The sequence below is a fragment of the Nycticebus coucang genome, chromosome 4 (assembly GCF_027406575.1).
Source record: "Nycticebus coucang isolate mNycCou1 chromosome 4, mNycCou1.pri, whole genome shotgun sequence".
Classification (NCBI taxonomy): domain Eukaryota; kingdom Metazoa; phylum Chordata; class Mammalia; order Primates; family Lorisidae; genus Nycticebus; species Nycticebus coucang.
Window position 1 is genome coordinate 43361847 of NC_069783.1, and position 20202 is coordinate 43382048.

The 20202-nt window shown below is 53.4% G+C and overlaps 1 protein-coding gene and 1 long non-coding RNA gene across 2 annotated transcripts; both read right to left on the minus strand.

Moving 5' to 3' along the window:
* Window positions 1-438: 438 nt before the first annotated feature.
* LOC128584802 (uncharacterized) lies at window positions 439-19613 on the minus strand. The gene is made up of 3 exons (XR_008379735.1): window positions 19508-19613; window positions 1451-1591; window positions 439-503 (listed from the first exon to the last, which is right to left on the minus strand). It is a non-coding gene; the product is annotated as an uncharacterized LOC128584802 (long non-coding RNA).
* SIX2 (SIX homeobox 2) lies at window positions 10812-15104 on the minus strand. Its single transcript, XM_053589957.1, has 2 exons — window positions 14085-15104; window positions 10812-12078 (listed from the first exon to the last, which is right to left on the minus strand). The coding sequence occupies exons 1-2, from the start codon at window positions 14642-14644 to the stop codon at window positions 11748-11750; spliced, it is 891 nt and encodes a 296-aa protein (XP_053445932.1). The 5' UTR covers window positions 14645-15104; the 3' UTR covers window positions 10812-11747.
* Window positions 19614-20202: the final 589 nt, after the last annotated feature.

Sequence of the window (20202 nt, forward strand, 5' to 3'; positions counted from 1 at the left end):
TTACATCGGCCACATTTTAAAGTGACCCACATTGTGTTTGTAACATTCCCTGTAAATGTTTTTGATAAATGCTCCTTGGCACAGGGCAAGTCCCAGTCAGGCAGGTTAGACAAAGCCAAGCCTTTTGAATAAGATTTCTTGGGATTCACCAGACAGCTCAACTAAGGGCAATTTGTGAATGAGGTCCACCCTGCTTCTTCCTGCATTGGTTCTAAGAATTGGGCTATTATTTTCTAGACTACCGTTGAGTTGGTAAGCAAGAGATGGGACTAGTGTAACTCAAAATTCCACAAAGCTTTCTGTTCTTACTGAAATTCAGCTATCTTTTTGAATAAGTGCTTCCTAGGTTGCTGGAGGGGTGAGATTTTGGAGTTCCTTATTCTGCCATTTCCCCCCCGAACACACACACAAAAAAATACAGGGCGGCACCTGTGGTTCAAAGGAGTAGGGCGCCGGCCCCATATGCTGGAGGTGGAGGGTTCAAACCCAGCTCCGGCCGAAAACTGCAAAAAAATAATAATAAAATAAAATAAAATAAAATGACCTAAAAAAAACCCCCAAAACCCTCATTTTAAAATCTCAGCATAGCAACTTAAAGGTAGTGGATTTAAAAGAATTATTGTCCTCCCAGTGTTTAGTGTAATAGTGTGAGTATTGCCAAACTTTATTTGACTTCTAAAGGAACAATGCTCTTATCTATGCCATTATTCTCAAAGTCTTTTTTCCAAAGATTTTAGGCTGATTTCCACACTGATCAGATTTCTTCCATCACATCTATGGAATGAGAGGCTTTGGATGGTGCTCTTTCCCTTTATTTTCAAGGAACTGAAGTTCAGGGAGTCTTGCTGATTTGCTTAAGGTCACACAGGGAAGGAAGGGATAGAGGTAAAATCCTAGATCTCCTGATTCTCCACCCACCTCATGCTCTCTCTGTGAGATAAAGTTTGAAGTGGGTGAGCCAGAATTTCATCTTCTCCATTATTCTTAAGTGTTAGCCTCAGTTTATCTCTCCTTACCCCCTTTCCTTTATGCCCCCACCCATTCCCACAGATGTGGAAGAAAATAATTCTTAGGACTCCTGAACAGGCTCTCACCCTCCTTAGCTTCTGGGAAAAGAACATTCTCATTCAAAGCATTGGTTTTAGAAGAGTCTATTCTTTTAGAGTTCTCTGTCTATCACAGAGAACCACACATGTTAGAGTTGGAGAGGATAACTTCCCACTTCACAAATGAAGACATAGGTCTGTCTACATCAGGGATTCTCTAACTGGGAGGCACACCATATTTGTCTAGTTTATTAATTAGGCTGCTGTGCTTCAGGGGCACATAGAGTAGTATGAATGGTGCCTACTGGGGTTAGTCATACTCTGGGACTGAATTAGACTGAATTACTATAACAAACAGATCCCCAAATTTCTTGGCTCAAACACAAAGCAAGTTTGACTCTTACTTAATCCATGGCAGGTGCTCCAGGTTGGAGGGTGGTTTCAGTGCTCTATTCCATATAGTCACTTAGGGACCCAAGCTAATGGTAGCTCTGCCATCTTCAATGCATGACTTTCAAGGTGACTGTTGTCACTGCCATATTAGCCTGTGAGAAGGGAGAAAGAGTATAAGGAAGTGAACATGGGAAATTACATAGGCCATGTTTTAAAGTGACCCAAATTGTGTCCACTTATGTTTCTTTGGAGAAAATAGTCACAGGGATGCACTTAACAGCAAGCGAGGCTGGGAAAGGTCAGTCATCTGTATGCCAGATTACTGTTCTGTTTCTAGTGAAGATTGGGGGAAACAATATTTATATCCCCATATCTGGTACTGTGCAGGTAGAGATGCTCAGAGAATATTTACTGAATGATGGAATGGATGGATGAGGAAATGGATGAATAAAGCCAATAAAGGAATGGTGTGATTCTCCTGTGGTTACATGGCTAGAGAAATTTTTTTACAGCATTTACTATTCTATGAGCAGTGAAAGAAGTTAGAGACCTCCCCTCCCCGACATTTCTTCACATTTCTGGAAAACATCACCATATGAATGCATGGGAAAATAATGAACAATTGTCCCACTGTAAGGAGATCCAGTGGATAGAATTCTGGAGCTACATTATATATCCTGGAGGAGGGAGGAGATATTTTTTTCGTAATGTGATTTTTAACTTTACAGATAAATTAGCAATGTTTTTTGTTAGCAAATTTCTATTTTCTTAACAGCACTTTCTTTTTTGATTACACTTTGCTGTTGTTTTAATTGTGCTTGTTAATGCTTTTATAGAAACTCAGAACATCAGTAAAGGTCCTTGGAGATCACTAAGTCAAACTCCCTTTGAATTCAGAAACAGTGTCCCCAACATCCATTCTCCCTTTCTGCTTCCACAATAGAATTGCTGGATTTTAGTTGGATCTAACTATCCTAAATAAAACCCACAATTTTTAATCTTCCTGGCAGTGCAATGTGATCATATCACTAGGTTCTGGTAAATCAATGGGATGTTGTATGGCAGCCTCTAGGAATCTTTCTCATAAGACAGAGGCATATGACTTTACCTTCTTTAGTCTGTCCTCCATCCTGCCGCCATATTGGGACATGAGGTTTGGGTCACGCACGATGCAGCAACTGAGTAGGAGGAGCTTGACTTTGCACCAAGCCTAGGTTGCTTACCTATACTTTAATGTGTGAAAGAAATAATCTTCTGTTTTGCTTAAGCCACTCTCATTTTTTAAAATTACTTCCAGCTACAACTTGCCCAAACTAAGACACTATGCAACAATGAGGAAAATGAGATCCAGAGAAACAAAGTGACTTGTAGTCACTTGTAGGAGTGGTATCTTGTGTAGTATCTCCACGTGTATTTTTCACTACAGAAAAACTTGAATAGGCAAAACAAAACAAGACCCAGCAAATTAAACAAACACCCCCCCAAACACTACACAAAAATTACAAGAGTAAAAACCACAATAATTAATACAGAATCATGAAAAAAGGAAACTTTACAGAGCCCAGATGCCTCTGTTCTAAAACACTCAGAACTGACTACCTTTCATACGGACTCAGTAAATTCTTTTCCTGGGATTGTTTTCCTGTTTACAGAAAGTTCTATTTCTCAGCTACCCTTGCAGTTGGGTTGGTCATGTATCTAAGCTCTGTCCAATAGAAAATGAATAAAAGTGATGTGCAGCACTTCTAAACCAGCCACCCACCCCATGTCCGTCCTCCACACTCCTTACTCATCCAGCAACTGAATGCAAAGATTTCTAAGGTCCTAGCTAAGGATGAAACCACCTGATAAAAGAATATTTGTCCTTGAGTCACCCCTCCGGAACAGAGGGTTCAGGAAACAACCTCCTGACCAGAAATACTCCATTGAACTAATATTGTAATGAGAAATAAGCTCTGTTTTGGAATTTTTTCCAGCAACACTTTGATAATCTCTTTTCCTGGGCTTTGCCTCCATTCCAGCTGGCCCGTGTTGGGTAGATTTTTGTTGACTACCAAGTGCGGTGGGATTGGCAGTCTTTCCTGGTGTTTGGTTTGGTGCTAAACACATCCCACTTCCCTCTAGGTGATGGGGTACTCTCTTTGTGACTTCCCTGGCTCCTGGTTCCTAGAGAGAGGTGCTGCTCTCTGGTGTCTGCCTAACCCCGGAGATTGTGTCTTGGCGTCAACTATTCTGGACTGTCAACTTTCTTTACCTTTTCTCTGAAGCCTTATCTTCTCTCCTGCTTTGTCCCTAATTCCCTCCCTATCTCTTCCTGTTTAATATGATTTGCCTTCAGGGTGATCACTTTACCTACTCCTTTAAGGAATAACAAATAATGGAAAAGTGAGTCTTGACTTTCTACACCTAAGGCTCCAAGCTGACATCAGGGTCTAGTCTTTCCTAGTAAACAAAAGTCTTGGGTTTCTTCTCATTTTCTCTAGTTAAAAAACCTATAGCCCTTTGGGAACCACCCACAAAATTCTTATTTACCTTCTAAGAGAATCTTTGGCTTCCTGCTCATTTGCTGAGAGGCTTAAATGATGGGTCCTCAGCCCAATACAAGAAAAAAGTTATAGTTCTGTCTGTTTGCTCAAGTTTCTCTTATATGGAAGTGGCTTCAGGCATTCCTTTTAGTTATTTCAGAGGCAGGTTGCTCTGATCTTGAGGTCCATTGACTTTAAGTCTCAGTAGCATCATCTAGATCTCTATGATAGCTGCAAGCTCTCTGTTTCCTTTCCCCAACCCCAGAGGAACCATTTTTACCCTTTTGGCTGCTTTGGTATCTTTTATTTCTCCACAACTTAACAAGTCAGCTCAACAGTGGTATAGAGAGAATTTTCACTACATGTGGGACCTCAGGAAAAGCCACGTATAACATTTTTTTTGGCGGTGGGGGTGAGTCTTTCTCTGTCACCTGGTTTAGAGTACAGCAAATCATCGCAGTTAACTGCAACCTCAGATTCCAGGACTCAAGTGATTTTCCTGCCTCAACCTCAGTAGCTGGGACTATAGGTGGAGCTACCACACTCAGCTAATTTTTCTAACTTTTGTAGAGAGGGGATCTTGCTATATTGCTCAGGCTGTTCTTGAACTTCTGACCTCAAGTAATCCTCCCACCAGACCAGAACAGACCTGGCCTAACTCCACCCTCCCCCACCCCCATCCTGATACATTTATGCCCACCGGAATGCCTCACACACACCCCGACACTCTACCCTGCAGAGAGATGTTGATGGTACAAGCTCTCCAAGGAGTTCACCTGATCTGGGTAATGCTGTCAATTTCAAGATATGGTATATGAAATACCCTATTGTCGGGACAACAGGGGATCCTAGAAAGCTACCATGAGACATTTGAACTGATGACACCCTCACCCACCCAGGCCTGGGGAAGTGAGGGTGTGTGCAGAGGGTCAGGCAGGCTAAAGGAAGGAAACCAGGAGTGAGAGTCATCCTTCCTTTTCCCTTCGATGGGGGAAAAGAGACCCCACTCTGGTGGGGCTGGAGGAAGGGGGTCAGAGGAAATTAGAAAAGCTGAGAAGCTGAATATTTCCTAAAAGCAAAGTACATGTAATACAAATAGCTCCTGCCATTTATATGGTTCCTTGCAGTGTCAACAGTTTCATAAACATCTCATTATTTAGTTTTCACAATTATGTAGGGTAAGCAGGAAAGTAGTTCTTATCCCCATTTGACAGATGAGAAAGTGAGGTTTAAGATGTCATGTTTGAGTCTGGGCAAAGTGGCTGGAGCCTGTAATCCTAGCACTTACATAAGCAGAGAGGATTGCTTGAGGTCAGATCTGTCCTGGTCTATAGAGAACAGGGTTAGGCTCCTCCTCCCACAGTCCCAATTGCACCCCAGGAGTGCATGTCCTAAGCTTTAACATACTGCCCCCCACCAGACAGAGAACTATGTTCTTTAAGAACGAGTGTGGGATTAAGGGTGGAGAGGAATGGGGTGACAGGGGACATCACACCAGGGACTAATGTCTCAGCCTCTCGGCATCACTGAATCAGCCTTTCCCCAGCTGAGTGGCTGAGAGCAGGCAGCAGTCCCAGGAGGAGGGTGAAGAGGGAGACAGCCCCCGAGGCCCCAGGGTTTCACCTTCACTCTGGAATAACCTGCACCTTCACTCTGGAAACACCTCAGGTGCTGCTCAACCACCGTGAGCCATGTCTGCACAGTTGCGATCATCCACTGAGCAAATGGTAGTTATCAGAATTGTTGCAGAGATAAACCCTGGACTTAATCCGGTCACAGGCTGTGAGTTCCCTACCCTGCTTTTCGCGTGGGCCTCGTGCTGCTGAGAGCTGGCCTGACCCTGAGGGGTCAGCACACCCCGCCCTCCCACCCCGGAGTTCTGGGGCCAGACCCAGCTTCAATCCCGGGCACTGCTCTCGCAGGCAAACTCTTAGAGACCAAGTTCAAATGCTCGCCTGGCCGCTGTAAAGTGTGATTCCGGCAATTCCGGAATCTGGCGCCTCAGTTTCTTCTGCCAGTATTAATGGTTTCTTTGTATGGTCGCTGTGAGAAACAGATACCCGGAGTGCAAGGTGCCTGTCGCATAGTACGTGTTCAAGAAATGCCCTGTCAGTCTGGGGACGAAGAAGTCACCATCAAGCTGCATCTCTATGGCCCAGGGCAAGTTACTGGACTAATTCTGCCAACAACGAGTTTTGGGGCGGAGAAGGGCGCCTGGCTGGGCAAACCAACAGGGCCCTTGGGAAGGCCCTGGACGAATGAAACGCAGGGCGAGCTGGTCCTCAGCGTCTGCTCCACTGCCGCTCCGACCTTATTGCCCGACAAGACTGATCACTCTGGGACCTCAGGCCGCTCAAGTCCGACTCCTGGCCGGGGCGGCGAGGCAGCACTCGCCTGTGGGACTTCAGAATCCCAGGCGTGGGCCAGTCTGGTCTGGAACCGCAGAGGTGGAGTCTTTGCATCAGGACAACTACCACGGATGACAGATTGCCCTGCGTCCCAAGCGCCCTGGCGCCCAGGCTTCTATCCTACGACAGGTCGCAGGCTCAAAGGGCAGGAGGGAATAAGGCTACCGGCCCGGCGGTCCCTAGCTCCCTTGCCCTCAGGCCCCAGAGCTTCGAGTTACCCCAGCAGTATATGGGCTATTCGACCTCAGAAAGCCAACCGCGGAGACAGGAGGGGTTGCCGCCTGGTGCCTAGTGCAAGAAAGACTGGGACACCTGGTTCGCAGAGGCCATCGTCGGGTACATGACTCTAGCGGGAGACGACCGGCGCTGGGCGCTGTAGGCAGACCCAGCTGCTGTAGTTCTCAATTTAGCCCTGGCTGTAGCAAGGGTTGCAAGCGACCTGAAGAAGCCCTCGCCCTGCCCTGCATCTTCACTCTTACGCTGGCCTCTCAGGTTTCTGGGTCCTTTCGGGAAAGGGTGCCTTTGGGAAAACTAGGGGAGTGGGTGGTCTTTCCGGCTTGGAGAGGATGGCCTTCTTCCTACACGTCCCTAAGGTTTACTGAGACTCCGCTGCAGGGTGCCCGGCGCGGGCATTTTACCTGGGGAGGCAGCAGCCAGCCGCTGAGATTGCGCAGAAACAGCGGCAAACTCATCCCATTGAAGGGACTCCACTTGCCTCTAACACTACGATTCCTTCTCTGAAACCCAGAAGAAACCATTTCCGAGTTCCAGCACACAGGCACCGCGGAGTTTTGAGAGCAGACTCAGACCTTGACCCTGACACCTAGACCTGAGGTCTTTCGGGACTAGGGTGGGCTCCATCGCCCTGCCACGGACAGTGGAGACCGGCAGTTCCTCTGTCTCTCCCTGCTTGTCAGGCCAGCAGGGGCTGCGGGAGTGGGGACCAGCCCCAGCCGCGTTGGGTTCAGGCGGCACGAGAGGAGAGGCTGGTACTTCTCCAGTCCAGGCGCATCTGCTTATGAGCTGGAGCTCCAGACTCTGCAACTCCCCCAGGTGCCCAGGGCTCTCATGGGCTCATCCTCACACCCCTGTTCTCAAAAACTGTCGTCCTCCCAAGGCGTGTGTCTGCCGATCTCCACACACGGAAGTATTTTTTTCACCTTCTCTGGTGCTCACACACTCGCCCTTTCCTGCCTTCTCTCCTCTCCCAGAGTACAGCCCTAGGCACTGAGTGGCCTCCACCTCTAGTATGCCCTAGGCAGCTCTGAGTGCACAGAGGACTGAAGCATAGCTCTGGCTGGAACAGGAAGATAGGAAGGGGCCCAGTCCCAAGTTCAACCCCTTCTTACCTGTCCCTCAACACAAAACCATTCACTCTTTCCCTTCCAGAGTTCTGTTCGCATCCAGGCCAGCGGTGGGTGCTGGTGGAGGACGAATTCCTTGTGTCTTCACTGCAACAGCCCACTTGGCTGGTCCTTGCCTTTTTCATTGGCTCAAATTGTATTTCCTATAAGGACTAGAGATAACCTAACCCAGGACTGCATAGCTCCTTGTCTTCTCCCCAGATGTCACTGGCTCTGTTTAACCTTTCCCGGTGCAACAAGACACCACCACCTGCTCCCTAACAGGCCTTGAGTTGCCTGCAATAGGGACTAGAGGATTTTGACCCAAGTCTTGACAGGAGCTCTATGCCACTGGGAGGAGACAAACAGGAATGAACTGTGAGCCCCATCTGCTCCCCACTGACCTCTGCCCTTATACAATGGCCCCAAGTGATTTTCTTTCTTGGGTCCAGCCAGCTACCTCCATGTGCTGGATTCTACCTTCTTCATAGAGTTTCTGTTCTAAAGGGCTGCATGGACAGGGGACGTGGTTGGGAACAAATGAAGGGCATCTGGTAGTGAATGTGGTCTGGGAAACAGGAAGGGTGCTTCTGGGTCCCTTTAGGTGGCTGAAACAAAATTGTAGCTTCCATGGCAGCTGAGGGTGGAGATGGGTGGTTGTGGAGGGGTGACAGGCCACTGGGAATCCTATTCAGTGGATGCCTATGGGGAGTGGCTGTATTCAGCCGGCAAGCTCTGTGGGAAAGTTAAGTGCAGGTGGCTTACAATGATCAAGACAGCAGCTCAGTCTTGCTGGGTGTGGGATGGATGGAGGGACTGGCTTGTATAGATTTGTGCGGTGGGCCAGTGAGTAGCTGCTCAGATTTATTTCCAGACCTTCTGCATAGAACCCACCTCCCAGTTTAAATATTTTCAGGGTTAGCTTTCCAAGGGAGAGGGAGAAAAGTGGGAAGCTGAAACAAGTATGGCTGTTCTGCCAGGATTCACTTTACTAAATAAAGCCTGGGGACTGGCATCTGCCCTCTACTGGTGGGTGAGAACTCCAGACAAATTCCAGCAATTCCACCCAGCCAGACACAGAGGTTACCTGCAGTGAGATCCTTGACCAGCTGCTGTCCCAGGGTGAAATCATCTCTTTCTCTGCAACCAAGCAGCTAGGTGCCAAGGCCTTCCCATCAGGCAGTGCTGCAGGCAGAGTCTTGCCCCAGCAGGCTGATGGGCAGGGATCGGCTGCTAGCAAGGGCCCCAAGTGTGTGGTTGCAGATCTGTGCGCTTCTGGGGAGAGCATAATGTATATGTTTGTATGTGTGAACACATACAAATGAGGGGGTTCATTCGTGAATATGTGTCACATATATGTCAGTGAGGGAATCCCTGTAGGCTTGCTTCTGCGTGACTGGTGTGAACATGTCTCTGATGGAGTCTGTGTATTTCCCCTGGGTAGCTGCTATGTGTGAGAGGGTGAGTGGGTTTAGTGTCATCCACCATGCCTGGCATGCAGCAGGCTTCCAATAATGGTGAATGGAATTTGTGTTAAATGCGTCTGTATGTGTCCCTGTGAAAGCTGGTATGGAGCCTGTTTTCCTGTGAGTGTGAGAGTCAAGAATGGGGGCTGGGTACGGGAGACCCAGGATAAAGGAGCTACTGTGTTTACCTCCTCCCCAAAGGAAACATGGGCAAAGAGTGGGTTCTGGTGTTGGGAAAGGGGCATCACCAAGTCCTGTCTGGACAGCTTGGGCTGTTACAAGGCACTTCATAAGTCCCTTTGGACCCCTGGGCAGTAGCCAGCTGTTGATCTTGCTAGTCAGTAGAAATTGGGGTGCTCAGGCCTTTTAGAAGCACAAACTTGAATTGTGCTCTGAGAGCTGAGTTTCCAGGGTTGTAATTCTTCTTGGACCACAGGGAAGCAAAGTGTAGTCTCAGACAGCAGGACTCCAGCTACACCCAGTCCCAGTCTCCGGGGCACCCCCTAGACCTCAGGCCTGCGCTGAGCCAACATTGAGGTGTGGCCTCCTGCGCCTTCAGTCTGCCCAGCTGCCTGAGTCCAGCAAGTCTTAAATGGGAAGGAAGGAATCTTTGATACTTAAAAAGTCCCAGCAAAAAATGTATTGTGATTTTATTCTGATTTTACCAGAAAAGTGCAAAGATGTCTCAGCCCTCTAGGTTCTTGGCCAAGGCCCTGCGGAGTCCTGGCCGCTCAGCAGGTACGAGTTTAGAACTCACAGCCACCGCAATCTGAGACAGAAAAGCCTCAACTTCTTCCTTGAGGAGTCCTACCGACTTGGGGTCTACCCAGACGGGCTTAGACGTGTCCCTTAATGAGGGGGCTAGGACCCCTAGGGGAGGGGCGCTGCAGGTTAACTTACAGCCGCAGAAGCACTTCATTACGCCGCAGTCTGCGCGGAGGCGCCGGCTAGGCCTGACGCTCCCAGCCCAGGCATCTGCCTTTTCCCCTCCAGAACACGCATCTACCACTGGCCACCTGGAATCGGACTTCCTCGTTCAGTACCCCTTTCTGTCCACTGCAAACCCACAGAAGTAGGAGTGAGAACGCGAAGACCTTTTCTCCAAAGCCACACGCACCACCCGAACTGCGCGCCTGGAGCTTAGGTCTCAGCGGCTGTCCCCCTCGGCCCGCAAATCTACGCAATGCGTGGCTCCGGGCAAATCTACCCAATGCGACCGCTGCCAAAAGTCTGCGCGTCAGGGAGCGTCTGGTGCCCGATTTGTTCCCCAGCCTTGGCATTTCTCATCACATGCACACCCGTTCCCCACCCCTCACACCACTTTTATCTTCCACCCGGACCCTGAGGTGAAGGAGGATTTGGCCATGCTGTGCCCGTCGGGGGGAGAGAAGCAGGCTGCCCAGTCCCCGCTTCAGCAGGGAGCCTTCCCAGACAAGAAAAGAACGCGGACTCCGCGGGGGAGGTTGCAGAATTTGGGTCCTTTCACCTTGCCACTGGTATACGTGGTGTGTATGAAGGCCTTTCCCCGGGTTTGTGGGACTCGCCAGAGCATGCTCCCCAGAATGGCCCACCCGGGGTTTCCAGTCCTAGCAGGGAAATTAGACACTGCTGCACTCCTGGCCATTGGGTCTCATGGTATATAACCATATATATATTTATGATTTCTAATTTTATTATAAAATAAAAGCAGAAATATTTCCCAAAGAGCATTCACATGAGGGCATCACACAGAGGCGGCAAGTCCTGGGCAGGGAGGTGCGCTCTGCAGAGCACTGAGGCCGCAGCCCCAGGGAGGAGGACGAGGAGAGTGCAGAGACCGGAGCCAGCAACCAGAGGATGTTCAGGGCCTTCTGCCTGCTGCCCTTTCTCTCTCATTTAAGTTACTGGGCAGAAAAGCTGACACCTGCAGCCCCACTAATCCCTGGAGATGGGGGAGGGCCTCTGGAGACGTCTAAGTTCAAAGGCCCTTTCTTCTGCCTGCTCTCCACCCACCCTCAGTATGAGAGTAGGGGCAGGAAAGGGGCAAACAGACACCAGGCAGGAGGAGAAAGATTAGGGTGCAAACAGAGCAGCCAAAAAACAGGGCAAGAGAAACAGAGACCACACACACAGGTGTGTGCGGGGTGGTGGCAAACCAGAAATCTAGAAGGAAAGAGAAACACAAAAGGAGAAAGCAAGAAAGAGCGACAGAAGGAAAAAAAGAAAGAATGCAGGAAACGGAGGACGGAGAAGGAAGCAGGGGAAGGCCAGGGAAAGCGAGAGAGGGGTAAGGACAGAAATGAAGAGAAGGTCAGGAGAGAGAGAACAGGGGTAGTGTGTGATGTATTCCCTTCTCTGGTTCAAGACCCGGTTCCCCAGCCTCCGAGGGATTCAAAAAACTTGTTGAAAATAAATCCCCCAAAAGGACTAAGACAGCCATGGGCCCTGCACCGCCGAGGTTCTGCCGGCTCCATGCGGGTCTCTCAGTACCTGGTGAGGCCACCCGCGCTGGGCGCCCTCAAACACCGCCTCTCTCAGGTCCCCGGCGCCTAGCCTGGAGGGCAAGTGCGTCGAGGCAAGCGGGCTTCTAGGAGCCCAGGTCCACGAGGTTGGCCGACATGGGGTTGAGGATGGAGTCCTGCAGGCTGTGGTGGTGTTGCAGGGGGTCTGCGCCGCCTCCACCCGGCACGGGCACTGGCACCGCGCTGGGGCCCGGAGGGTGGCCCAGGCTGTGCAGGGACGGCAGCCCTGGTGGCGGTGGCGGGCTGAGCAGCAGCGCGGGGCTGGACGAGGAGTGATCTGGCGTCCCGGACGGAGTCTTCTCGTCCTCGGAGCTGCCTAACACTGACTTGCCGCTGCCGTTCAGTGAGGAAGCCAGGGGGTTGTGGCTGTTGGAACTGGAGTTCTCACTGTTCTCCCTGCAGGTGGAGGAGCAAAGCAGACAGGTCAGTGGGGAAAGCGAGCCGCTCGGCGCCGTGTCACTCTGGAGCCTACGCGGGAGCCGGAACAGCCGCGCTGCCCGCGCTGTTTTCCGTTTCTTCCATTTTCTCGCTCGACCTGCGTGTTCTCTTCATCTCTTAACCCCGAATTTTTCTCTTGTCCTTCTCCCTGTGCCGTGTGTATTCCCCCTACTTCTCATGTTCCCAATCTCCTGAATGCATCTTTCCTGTTCTATTTCCTGCCTATCTCCTTCCGCCAACAGTTCTTTTCAGAAACTGATGGGAAAGGGGGACAGGGCTCCCTCCAGTTGGGGAGTGGGCAGGAAGAAAGAGAAGATGCCTGGATTTTCAGACACTTCAGGCTCCTCAAGCCAGGTTTGCTGGGAGGAAGTGGGGCTACAGGTTGAGGGACTCTAAATCCTAGGCTGAGAGCCCCAGGAAGTTAGGACTGTCCCAGGCCCTCATTTCCCTTTGCCTTTCTCCACCCCAAGCCCAAGGAAAACTTCTTGCGGGGCACAGGCTCCGAGGGCTTAGGGTCCTTTTCCTATAACTCTGAACTGGGAGGGCCAGTGAGGGTTCTTTTTGCTAGGGTTAGGGAGGAGATTCCAAGGATGCAAGTCTCTTTCCTTGGTGGCACAGTGGAAATTTCAGCTGGGGGACCAAAAGCTGGGGACATGGAGAACAGCCCTTGCGAGAAAGGAGAAGGAAGGGAGGGGACTGCTAGTTACAAGGCCTAGACTCTTGAGTTTTTGTAACCAGAAACACGGAGCCGGAATCTGCAGCTCTCACCTGGGGCCTAGCAGGACTTCAGGAATCTGGACATAGGCCAGTCTGGGTGGAGGAGCGCCCAGCAGAGAGAAGCTACTTCCAGCTCTGCCTTTGCGTGACAGCCCAGATCTGGATATTGAAATCCTGGGCAGGATCATCTTCACTGGCCTCCCTTTTTCTTATGGCTTTCCTGGTTAGGAATTTCCCGCAGCGCTGGCGGCTGAGACCACATCACTGTGCATACTCCAATCTCTTGGTCTTGGATGCCAGGCCCCCACCTATTGTACCTCTTCACTTCACTCCCCAGATCTGTTTCCACTGTCCAGCCATCCAACCCCCGGCTGCACATGCTGCATACCACCTACCCCAGGTTTTGCTGTTATCTTCAGGCTAGATTCTATTTCCACAGTTTCTCCCCAGACTTGGGGCTTTGAGAGGCTACAGGACCTAATGGTCAGCCCTTAGGCTAGCTCAGGAAGCCCCCAGAATATACAACTCCCAGTGGCTCTCAATTCTGTGGCTCTCAACTCAACCCAAACATATCGACCTGCCCACTGAAGAGGGTAAGGCCTGAGAAGAGAAGGGTTAAGGCCCCTGGAGGGCCAGGGAAGGCAGAGAGGGGCAGGTGTTTTTCATCCTCTCCCAGAGCTTATACTTCCTCCCTGGAGGCTTTCACTTCTTGGTCCTTTCTATCCGGGACAAAGGATTCTCTCTCAGCTCCTGGGCCTTTGCCCACCCAGGTCATTCTAGGGAAGTTTTTATCCTAGTCCTAACCCTTGATCTCACTTTAGCCTGGGGCCAAGTCTGAGGAGCTGCAGAGCCAGCGCCAAAATGTGACCTGGTTCCACCTGAGTCCAGACTCCTGAGTTCTTTGTTGGATGGTCATGTCGGGCCTGCTAGGCTTACTTGACAGGGGATCCAAGCCCACAGTGCTGACCTCCCTCAAAGCCGAGGTTTCTACACTTTTCTTCACAAGCGATCGGGGGAGTCAGCTGACAACTTCCCGAATTGTTTTGCCCGCTTCAGAAGAATCCCTGCCCTGCGCCATCTCCAGAAGACCAGAAAGCCCTAAGCGCCATCCAGGTCAGGCCAGACTGCAGCTGGAGTGTGGCTGGGCCTGGAGGACCAGTTTGGACCTCTCCATGGGTGGACAGAAAGCCCCGCGACTCCTCCCTCGGTCCCTGGAGAGCTGGCACTGAAGCTCTACTTACTCGTACCTTTCCTTGGCCTCAGCCGCCCGGTCGCGCTGCCGCCGGTTCTTGAACCAGTTGCTGACCTGCGTGGTGGTGAGGCCCGTGGCCTCCGCCAGCTCACGCTTCTCGCGGGGTGAAGGGTAGGGGTTGTGCGCGTACCACTCGCGCAGCACGCTGCGACTTTTTTCTTTGAAGCAGTAGCTGGTCTCCTCGCCGTCCCAGATGGAGCGCGGCAGCGGGAACTTGCGGCGCACGCGGTACTTGCCGACAGCGCCCAGGGGTCGGCCGCGCAGCTTCTCTGCCTCGATATAGTGCGCCTTGAGCCACAACTGCTGCAGCTTGGCGTGGTTGTGCGGCGAGAATTGGTGGCTCTCCAGGATCTTGTAGAGTTCGCGGAAGTTGCCGCGGTGGAAGGCCACCACGGCCTTGGCCTTGAGCACGCTTTCATTCTTGTGTAGGTGCTCGCAGGCGGGCAGCGACCACAGGAAGCGGCCCAGCCGCTCGATGTTGCCGCCCTGCTGCAGCACCTCGCACACGCAGGCCACTTGCTCCTGCGTGAAGCCGAAGGTGGGCAGCATGGACATGGTGCCGGTTGCGCCCCCGCCCGCCCCCGCGCGTCCTCACCGCGCCGCACAGTCCCACATGAGCGCCTCCCCGCCGGGCCGTCCGAGAATCGGGCGGGCCGGGCCTCCTGGCCTGGCGCTGGCTCTCTGGGATCCCGGAGTCACAGTAGTACGTCCCTGCGCCAGGCACCAGTCTCCAGCAGCTCCGCGTCCCCGACGCCCACGCGCCTCGCCTGTGCCCTCTTCAAAGCCCGGGGGCCGCCCGGGGCGCCGCTCCGCATGCTCCGCGCCCGCCGGCCCGCCGTTCCCTCGTTCGCTCCTGGCTCGTTCTCCCTCCCGTCTAGCTAGCTCGCAGCTTTTTTAATAATATTATTCTAAGCGGGCATGAGGCACGGCGGCCCGCGCCCTGATTGGTCCGGTTATCTGACCCAGGGCCTGCCCGCGCCAGACAATAGTCGGAGTCAAATTATTCGCCATGGAGACGCTGTCAGTCACTGGTAACCCGAGCCCCGGCGGGCCGGGCGGCTCCCCCCAGCCGGCTCCGCTGACAGATCGCCCGGCTCAGCGCAAAGTGGAGGGCGGCTAGAGATAGGAGCCGGAGGCGCTCGGAGAGCCTGAGAGGCGGAGAGGGGCCTGGTAGGGGCCGGGTAGAGGCCCGCGGCGGCGGTGATTGACGGGGCGGACGCCCAAAGAGCAAGGGAGATGGAAAACGCTGGCGGGGAGGGGTGGTGGGGCGGATGGGGACGCAAGAAGAGGAAAAGGGGAGGATCGAGAAGGAGAAGAAAGACGAGAGCTGGGAAGGGGGAGGATCATTTAAGGGGGTGCCCCGGAGGAAGGAGAAGGAGAGGGGCGGGGGGAATCCTGGGGTGGAAGAAACTTTGGGTAGCTGTTCGCAAAGGAAGGCACTCCAGCCTCCCCCAGGCCCAGCAGGGTGCCCTCCTGCCCGCACCTGGGTCACCGCTTCCCTCCCAGGGCCACTTTTCACAGGGTAGATGCTCCACAGAGGCGGGTTAGTGGCCTGGGAGAGTTTCGACGCGCTCGGGCACCACTGGAAGACTTGGCTTTTTCTGCTGACAGCGCCCCACCCCCATTCTAGAAACTCCGGACTCAGGCGGTCCTCGAGGGAAAGGGAGAGGGGCTAGGAGAGAGGACTGGGGAAGTTTTGGCAGTGGTGGCAGGCGTTCGCCAGAGAATCAACTTCCCGGAGGATCCCGCCTTTCCTCCTTCCGACCCAGCCGCTGCCCCACGGCCGACGCCGCGCCAGCTCAGCGCTCTCAGTTTCTCGCCGGGCGGGGACTCAGACTTAACCCCGCGGCTCCTGAGGCCGAGAAGCGCGCTGCAGTTCCGTGTGGCCTCTGCGGAAGTTGACTCCGGCTGGCAGCTGCTACGGGGAACCTGGGTTCAGCGTAGACCCGGGGAACAGCTCAGATCCCCTACTATGCCCACGGAGGGCGGGGAGGCAAAAGCAGGGCGTTTAGTATGTCGGCTTCTCCCCTGTGGGTACCCAGGAGGAGAATGGAGGCAGGATCTCCCGCCTCTCTGCGTGGGCTCAGTTCGTGCTCCTGGCCATCTCCGCCTGGAAACCGGGTCACTGAGTTCCAGAATGAGGGGCATGAAAAGGGAGCTCTTGCCTTTTGCCTCCTTGCCGGGGCGCCAGCAGAAACACGTGGTGCTGGTTCTGTGGGATAAGGGCTGGCAAGCGAGGAAGAGCTGGGGGCGGGGGGAACTCCTATGGCTTCCAGGGGTTTGAAAAGCCCCGGGCTTAGCTCCTTCCCCAATTTGTCCTTTCCTCTTCCGTTTCCCTTCTTTCCCTTCTGCTGCTGCAGGCCTGGAGCTCCCATTGTCATTTTCAGTGCCAGGACTCTAACCAGCACAGATCCTGGGCTCTGCCCTCAGCCTAGGCCTAGGCCACATTTCTTTGTCCCCACACTTTAAGCTTTCTAGGGGGGTTGTGCTTGAGTACTGAAATGGGAGTCCAGAGCCCTGGGTTCAATTTTTGATTTTGTTTGTTGTGTATGGGTAAGGCACATAGCACGTATTCATTCTTCTGTGTGTCCATTTCCAAAGTTTACGCTCTGCTTCAGCATTCTGGAAGCCCTTTGGGAGTGTTGCAGGCATAAGAGAGTGGAATCCTGGGACTCTCCCTATTATTTCCTGGGGGCCTGCCCTGGTATGTTGAGACCACAGGGCTGTTAAAGAAGGTTCCAAGCCAACAACTGGGTGGGGGAGAGGCAGACAGCTTCCTGCAGAAACCCAGGTGGCATCTTTGGAGTCTGCATCTGTGGGCTGGGAGGGGCTCTACCCTACTGTGTCTAGGCCACTGTATCCAGAGTCCTGGGCACTGCTACACAAGTTTGGCACAGAGTTATCTGTGAGCCCCCTGGGAGACCTGGGGTAAAGGCCACTTTGCTTTCCTCCAACAAAGACAGCTCTTTCCAAGACCTCTTCTTCTGATACATGGTTAAAAGGATTCAGGATTCAGCTGGCAGGCTGGTCCCAACTGTGGCCATGGCCATCTTATACCTTAGCATACTCAGGCTGGAGCTGTAGGGGGTGTACTCTGGGCTGGTGTGGGTGAATGGGACCAGCCAGCTATTTTGTGGTGTGGGACTTTGGGCCAGTTTGTGTCTTATTCCTCTTCATCACCTGCTACTCTCAGATTGAGGCCTGGGTGACCTTTCAAGTCCCTGTTGGTCTGGGCTGAGGTGGGTCTATGAATACTAACCTTGAAAAAGTGGGTGATCTCTGCAGCCTCAGTCAAAGCCTTCATCTGAATGTACCCCTCCTTTGGGCCTTGGAGTTTCAATTTTGAACTTCTTCCAGGACTGGATTCTGCCAATGGTCTGTGAAAGCAGATGTTTCTGGGCCTTTTCTAGAACTTCAAAGTCACTGTTTCTCCAAGTGCTGCCCTCTTTGCAGCCTTTGGGTCCTAAGCCCAAAAGTCAGCCCTGCCGGGAGCCTCAGGCAACACTAAGAAATAGAGAAGGAAACAGACGTGGAACCTGCCATCTTGGATAATATGAGCAGTCATTACAGAACAGGCACAGAAAGTCCACAGCACCATACTCAATGTATGGCATTTTTGTTTGTATTCCACTAGTTATCTTCTTCATCCTTATTTGTAGGAACTGGTTCTAGCTGGTCTGGGCCAGAACCTCTTGGCAGCAGGGGCAGCTGGGAGCTTGTCCTAAAAAGGTTACAAGCTAAGCTAGGGTCTCTTCACATTCCTCAGCCCATTCCCTGACAATTTTTGCCACAGGGCAGAACATTTGGGGAGTGTCTGGATGAGGATTTGATAGACACCTGCCTTATGGGTAGACAATCTCAGCTCCAGATCCAGCACCCAGAGCAGCTGCTGAGAGGCCTGTGGCTGAGGCACTTTGAGTCTGCTCCATCCCAATCTCCAGGATTTCCCAAAGGCCTGTACCTAAGAGGCTTACACTTGCTGTCTCAACAAGAACAAATAGGAGAAGCTCCATGGCAAAGAAGGAGAAAATCTCTGTAAAACGGTGGACATGTGGGCTTCCTCAGAATGGCTCCTTTTACATCCAGGCTTTCTGGAAGTCCCCCTGGAGAACAGGATTTTTTGGAAAGCAGCAGTAGGGATGGGTGGGTGCTCCCCAGTGATCTCATCCCTTGATTCTTGGTCAGAGACAATCTGGGAACTTTGTGTCTGGAGCTGAATGGGAAGCTCCTTAGGACAGAGCCCAAACACCCACCATCCATTGCTCAGATGAGGGCTGGCACATTGCATCCACGGTGGTGGTGCTGCTGCTTTGGGAAGAAAAGGAGAAAGCAGCTGCACTGACTTCCCAGTGGTTTTGGATTGGGACTATTTCAGAAAGAATGGGTTGATCTAGGGAGAAAGAGCTGCTCACTGGTTATTTCCAAGGGCGGTAGATGGGAAGGCCTGTGTCCTCAGCAAACTGCAGTAGAGAAAGGGGCGGGTGCCCTCCCCTCTAGTGCCTGCCAAACCAGAGCACAAGAACTTTTTTAAAAAAATCTTTATTTTTCCAGTGTGTAAAAGCTGCAGAAATGCCCTGGGCAGACTACAGCCCTGGCGCCGCCCGTCCCAGGCCCTCCGGGCCCCTTTGAGCGTCAGATGCCGAGGTGGGTTGGGTGCGGTCTCCGGACAGTTCCCGGAGCTCACTCCTGCTGTCGCACACTGGCCGGGACAGCGCGGCGCGGGGCCTGGGCGGCGCGTTTCGTTGAAAGCGGGCCAGCAGCGCCGGGCGGGTGTGCGCCGAGGCTGCCGGCGCCTCCCCACGGGTCCCCTCGCTCCCGCCGGCTCTGTCGCGTCCAGGCAGACGCAGCTGCGTATTTGCAAACCCCAAACCCCGCTTTTTTCTGTGTTGCCCAACCTTTGGGGCAGGCTAAGGCGCGGACATCCCGTTCACACGAATTATCGGTTTCAGAGGCCCGGCCCTGCGGCGCCCGGAGCCCGAGCAAGCTTGCAGAGCGCTGGGCTCCGAGAGGTCGCACTCTCGAAACTCTGAGAACCTGGGCGTCGCCCGAGCCGCACGTGGCTGGCGCGGTCACGGGCCCCAAGGACGACAGCAGCAGGGCCCCCACGGGTCACCGCTGCCCCTCTGTCCTCCGTGCCTTAAGTTTGCGACCCTCAGAGAAAACGGTTTGGAGGCCGCGGCCTCACAGGGGATTTTGTTCAAACGAAAAGAGCCAGTGCAGGGCCTCTGGGCCCGTTTGGAGGCCGGCAAAGTGGAGCATTAACCCTGTTGGCGCCGGGGCCAGGCAAGATCGGACGCGGGTGCCCCGGCCGCCTTCCCGTAACGCCCGGCCGGCTCGCGGCCTTCGGTCCCCGCGCGTGGTCACTCCCTTGTCCTGGAGTCCCTTCCCTTCGCGCCGCGCTCCCCCCAGGCTCCTCACCTGAAGGTGGGGGCCCAGGGCGCGGCGGACCGGGCCTCCGGGGCGGGACCCGCTCCCGGCTTTTGGTTCAAGGAGCGGCCGAAGCCCGCGGCCGGGTTGTTTCTCGTTGAGGCTTCGGAGGAGCTGTGCGTCCCGGTACCGAGCGCGGCGGGGTCTGCGCGCCAGCGCCCCCAGGCGGCACGTCCCAGCGGTGGAGTCGGCGGGTCCGTGCGGTCTGTCCCCGGGCCCCCCAGCCCAGCAGGGACAGGGCGCCGGGAAAGCCGCCGCGTCCTCCCTTCTCACCCCAGCACTGACCGGCGGTGCGCTGGCTGAGAGGGCTGGAGAGAGGGGCGCGTCGGTGAAGAGCGCTACCTCGGAGGCAGACACACAGCCCGGCGGTGCCGCAGGTCGCCAGAGTCTGATCGCCGGATTCTTGGGAAATATAGACACACACAGCGGCTTTTCTCCACCGCACGATTCCCCTGGAGCGTCTGGGCGCCCGGGAAGTGTTGAATGGACGCCCGAATGACCAGTGCGATTTGATTGACAGCAACAACTGGGAAGTGACCAGGCCAGTAGGAGAATGGCCCTCTTCCTCCTCTTTTCCTGCTCCTCTCTCCCAGCCTTTTTTTTTTTTTTGGGTCCTCCCCTTCCTTGTAGGGGAGGTCTTAGGGAGTGGGACGCCTTCCTTCAAGAACAAGTCCTGGAGTCTCCTT

What these genes read in the sequence shown, in the direction of transcription:
- SIX2 (XM_053589957.1), bottom strand. Translation starts at nt 14,644, where the DNA reads ATGTCCATGCTGCCCACCTTCGGCTTCACGCAGGAGCAAGTGGCCTGC. An exon ending in GCGGCTGAGGCCAAGGAAAG is followed by an intron (nt 12,079 to 14,084) that starts GTACGAGTAAGT and finishes CTCCACCTGCAG; the next exon opens with GGAGAACAGTGAGAACTCCA.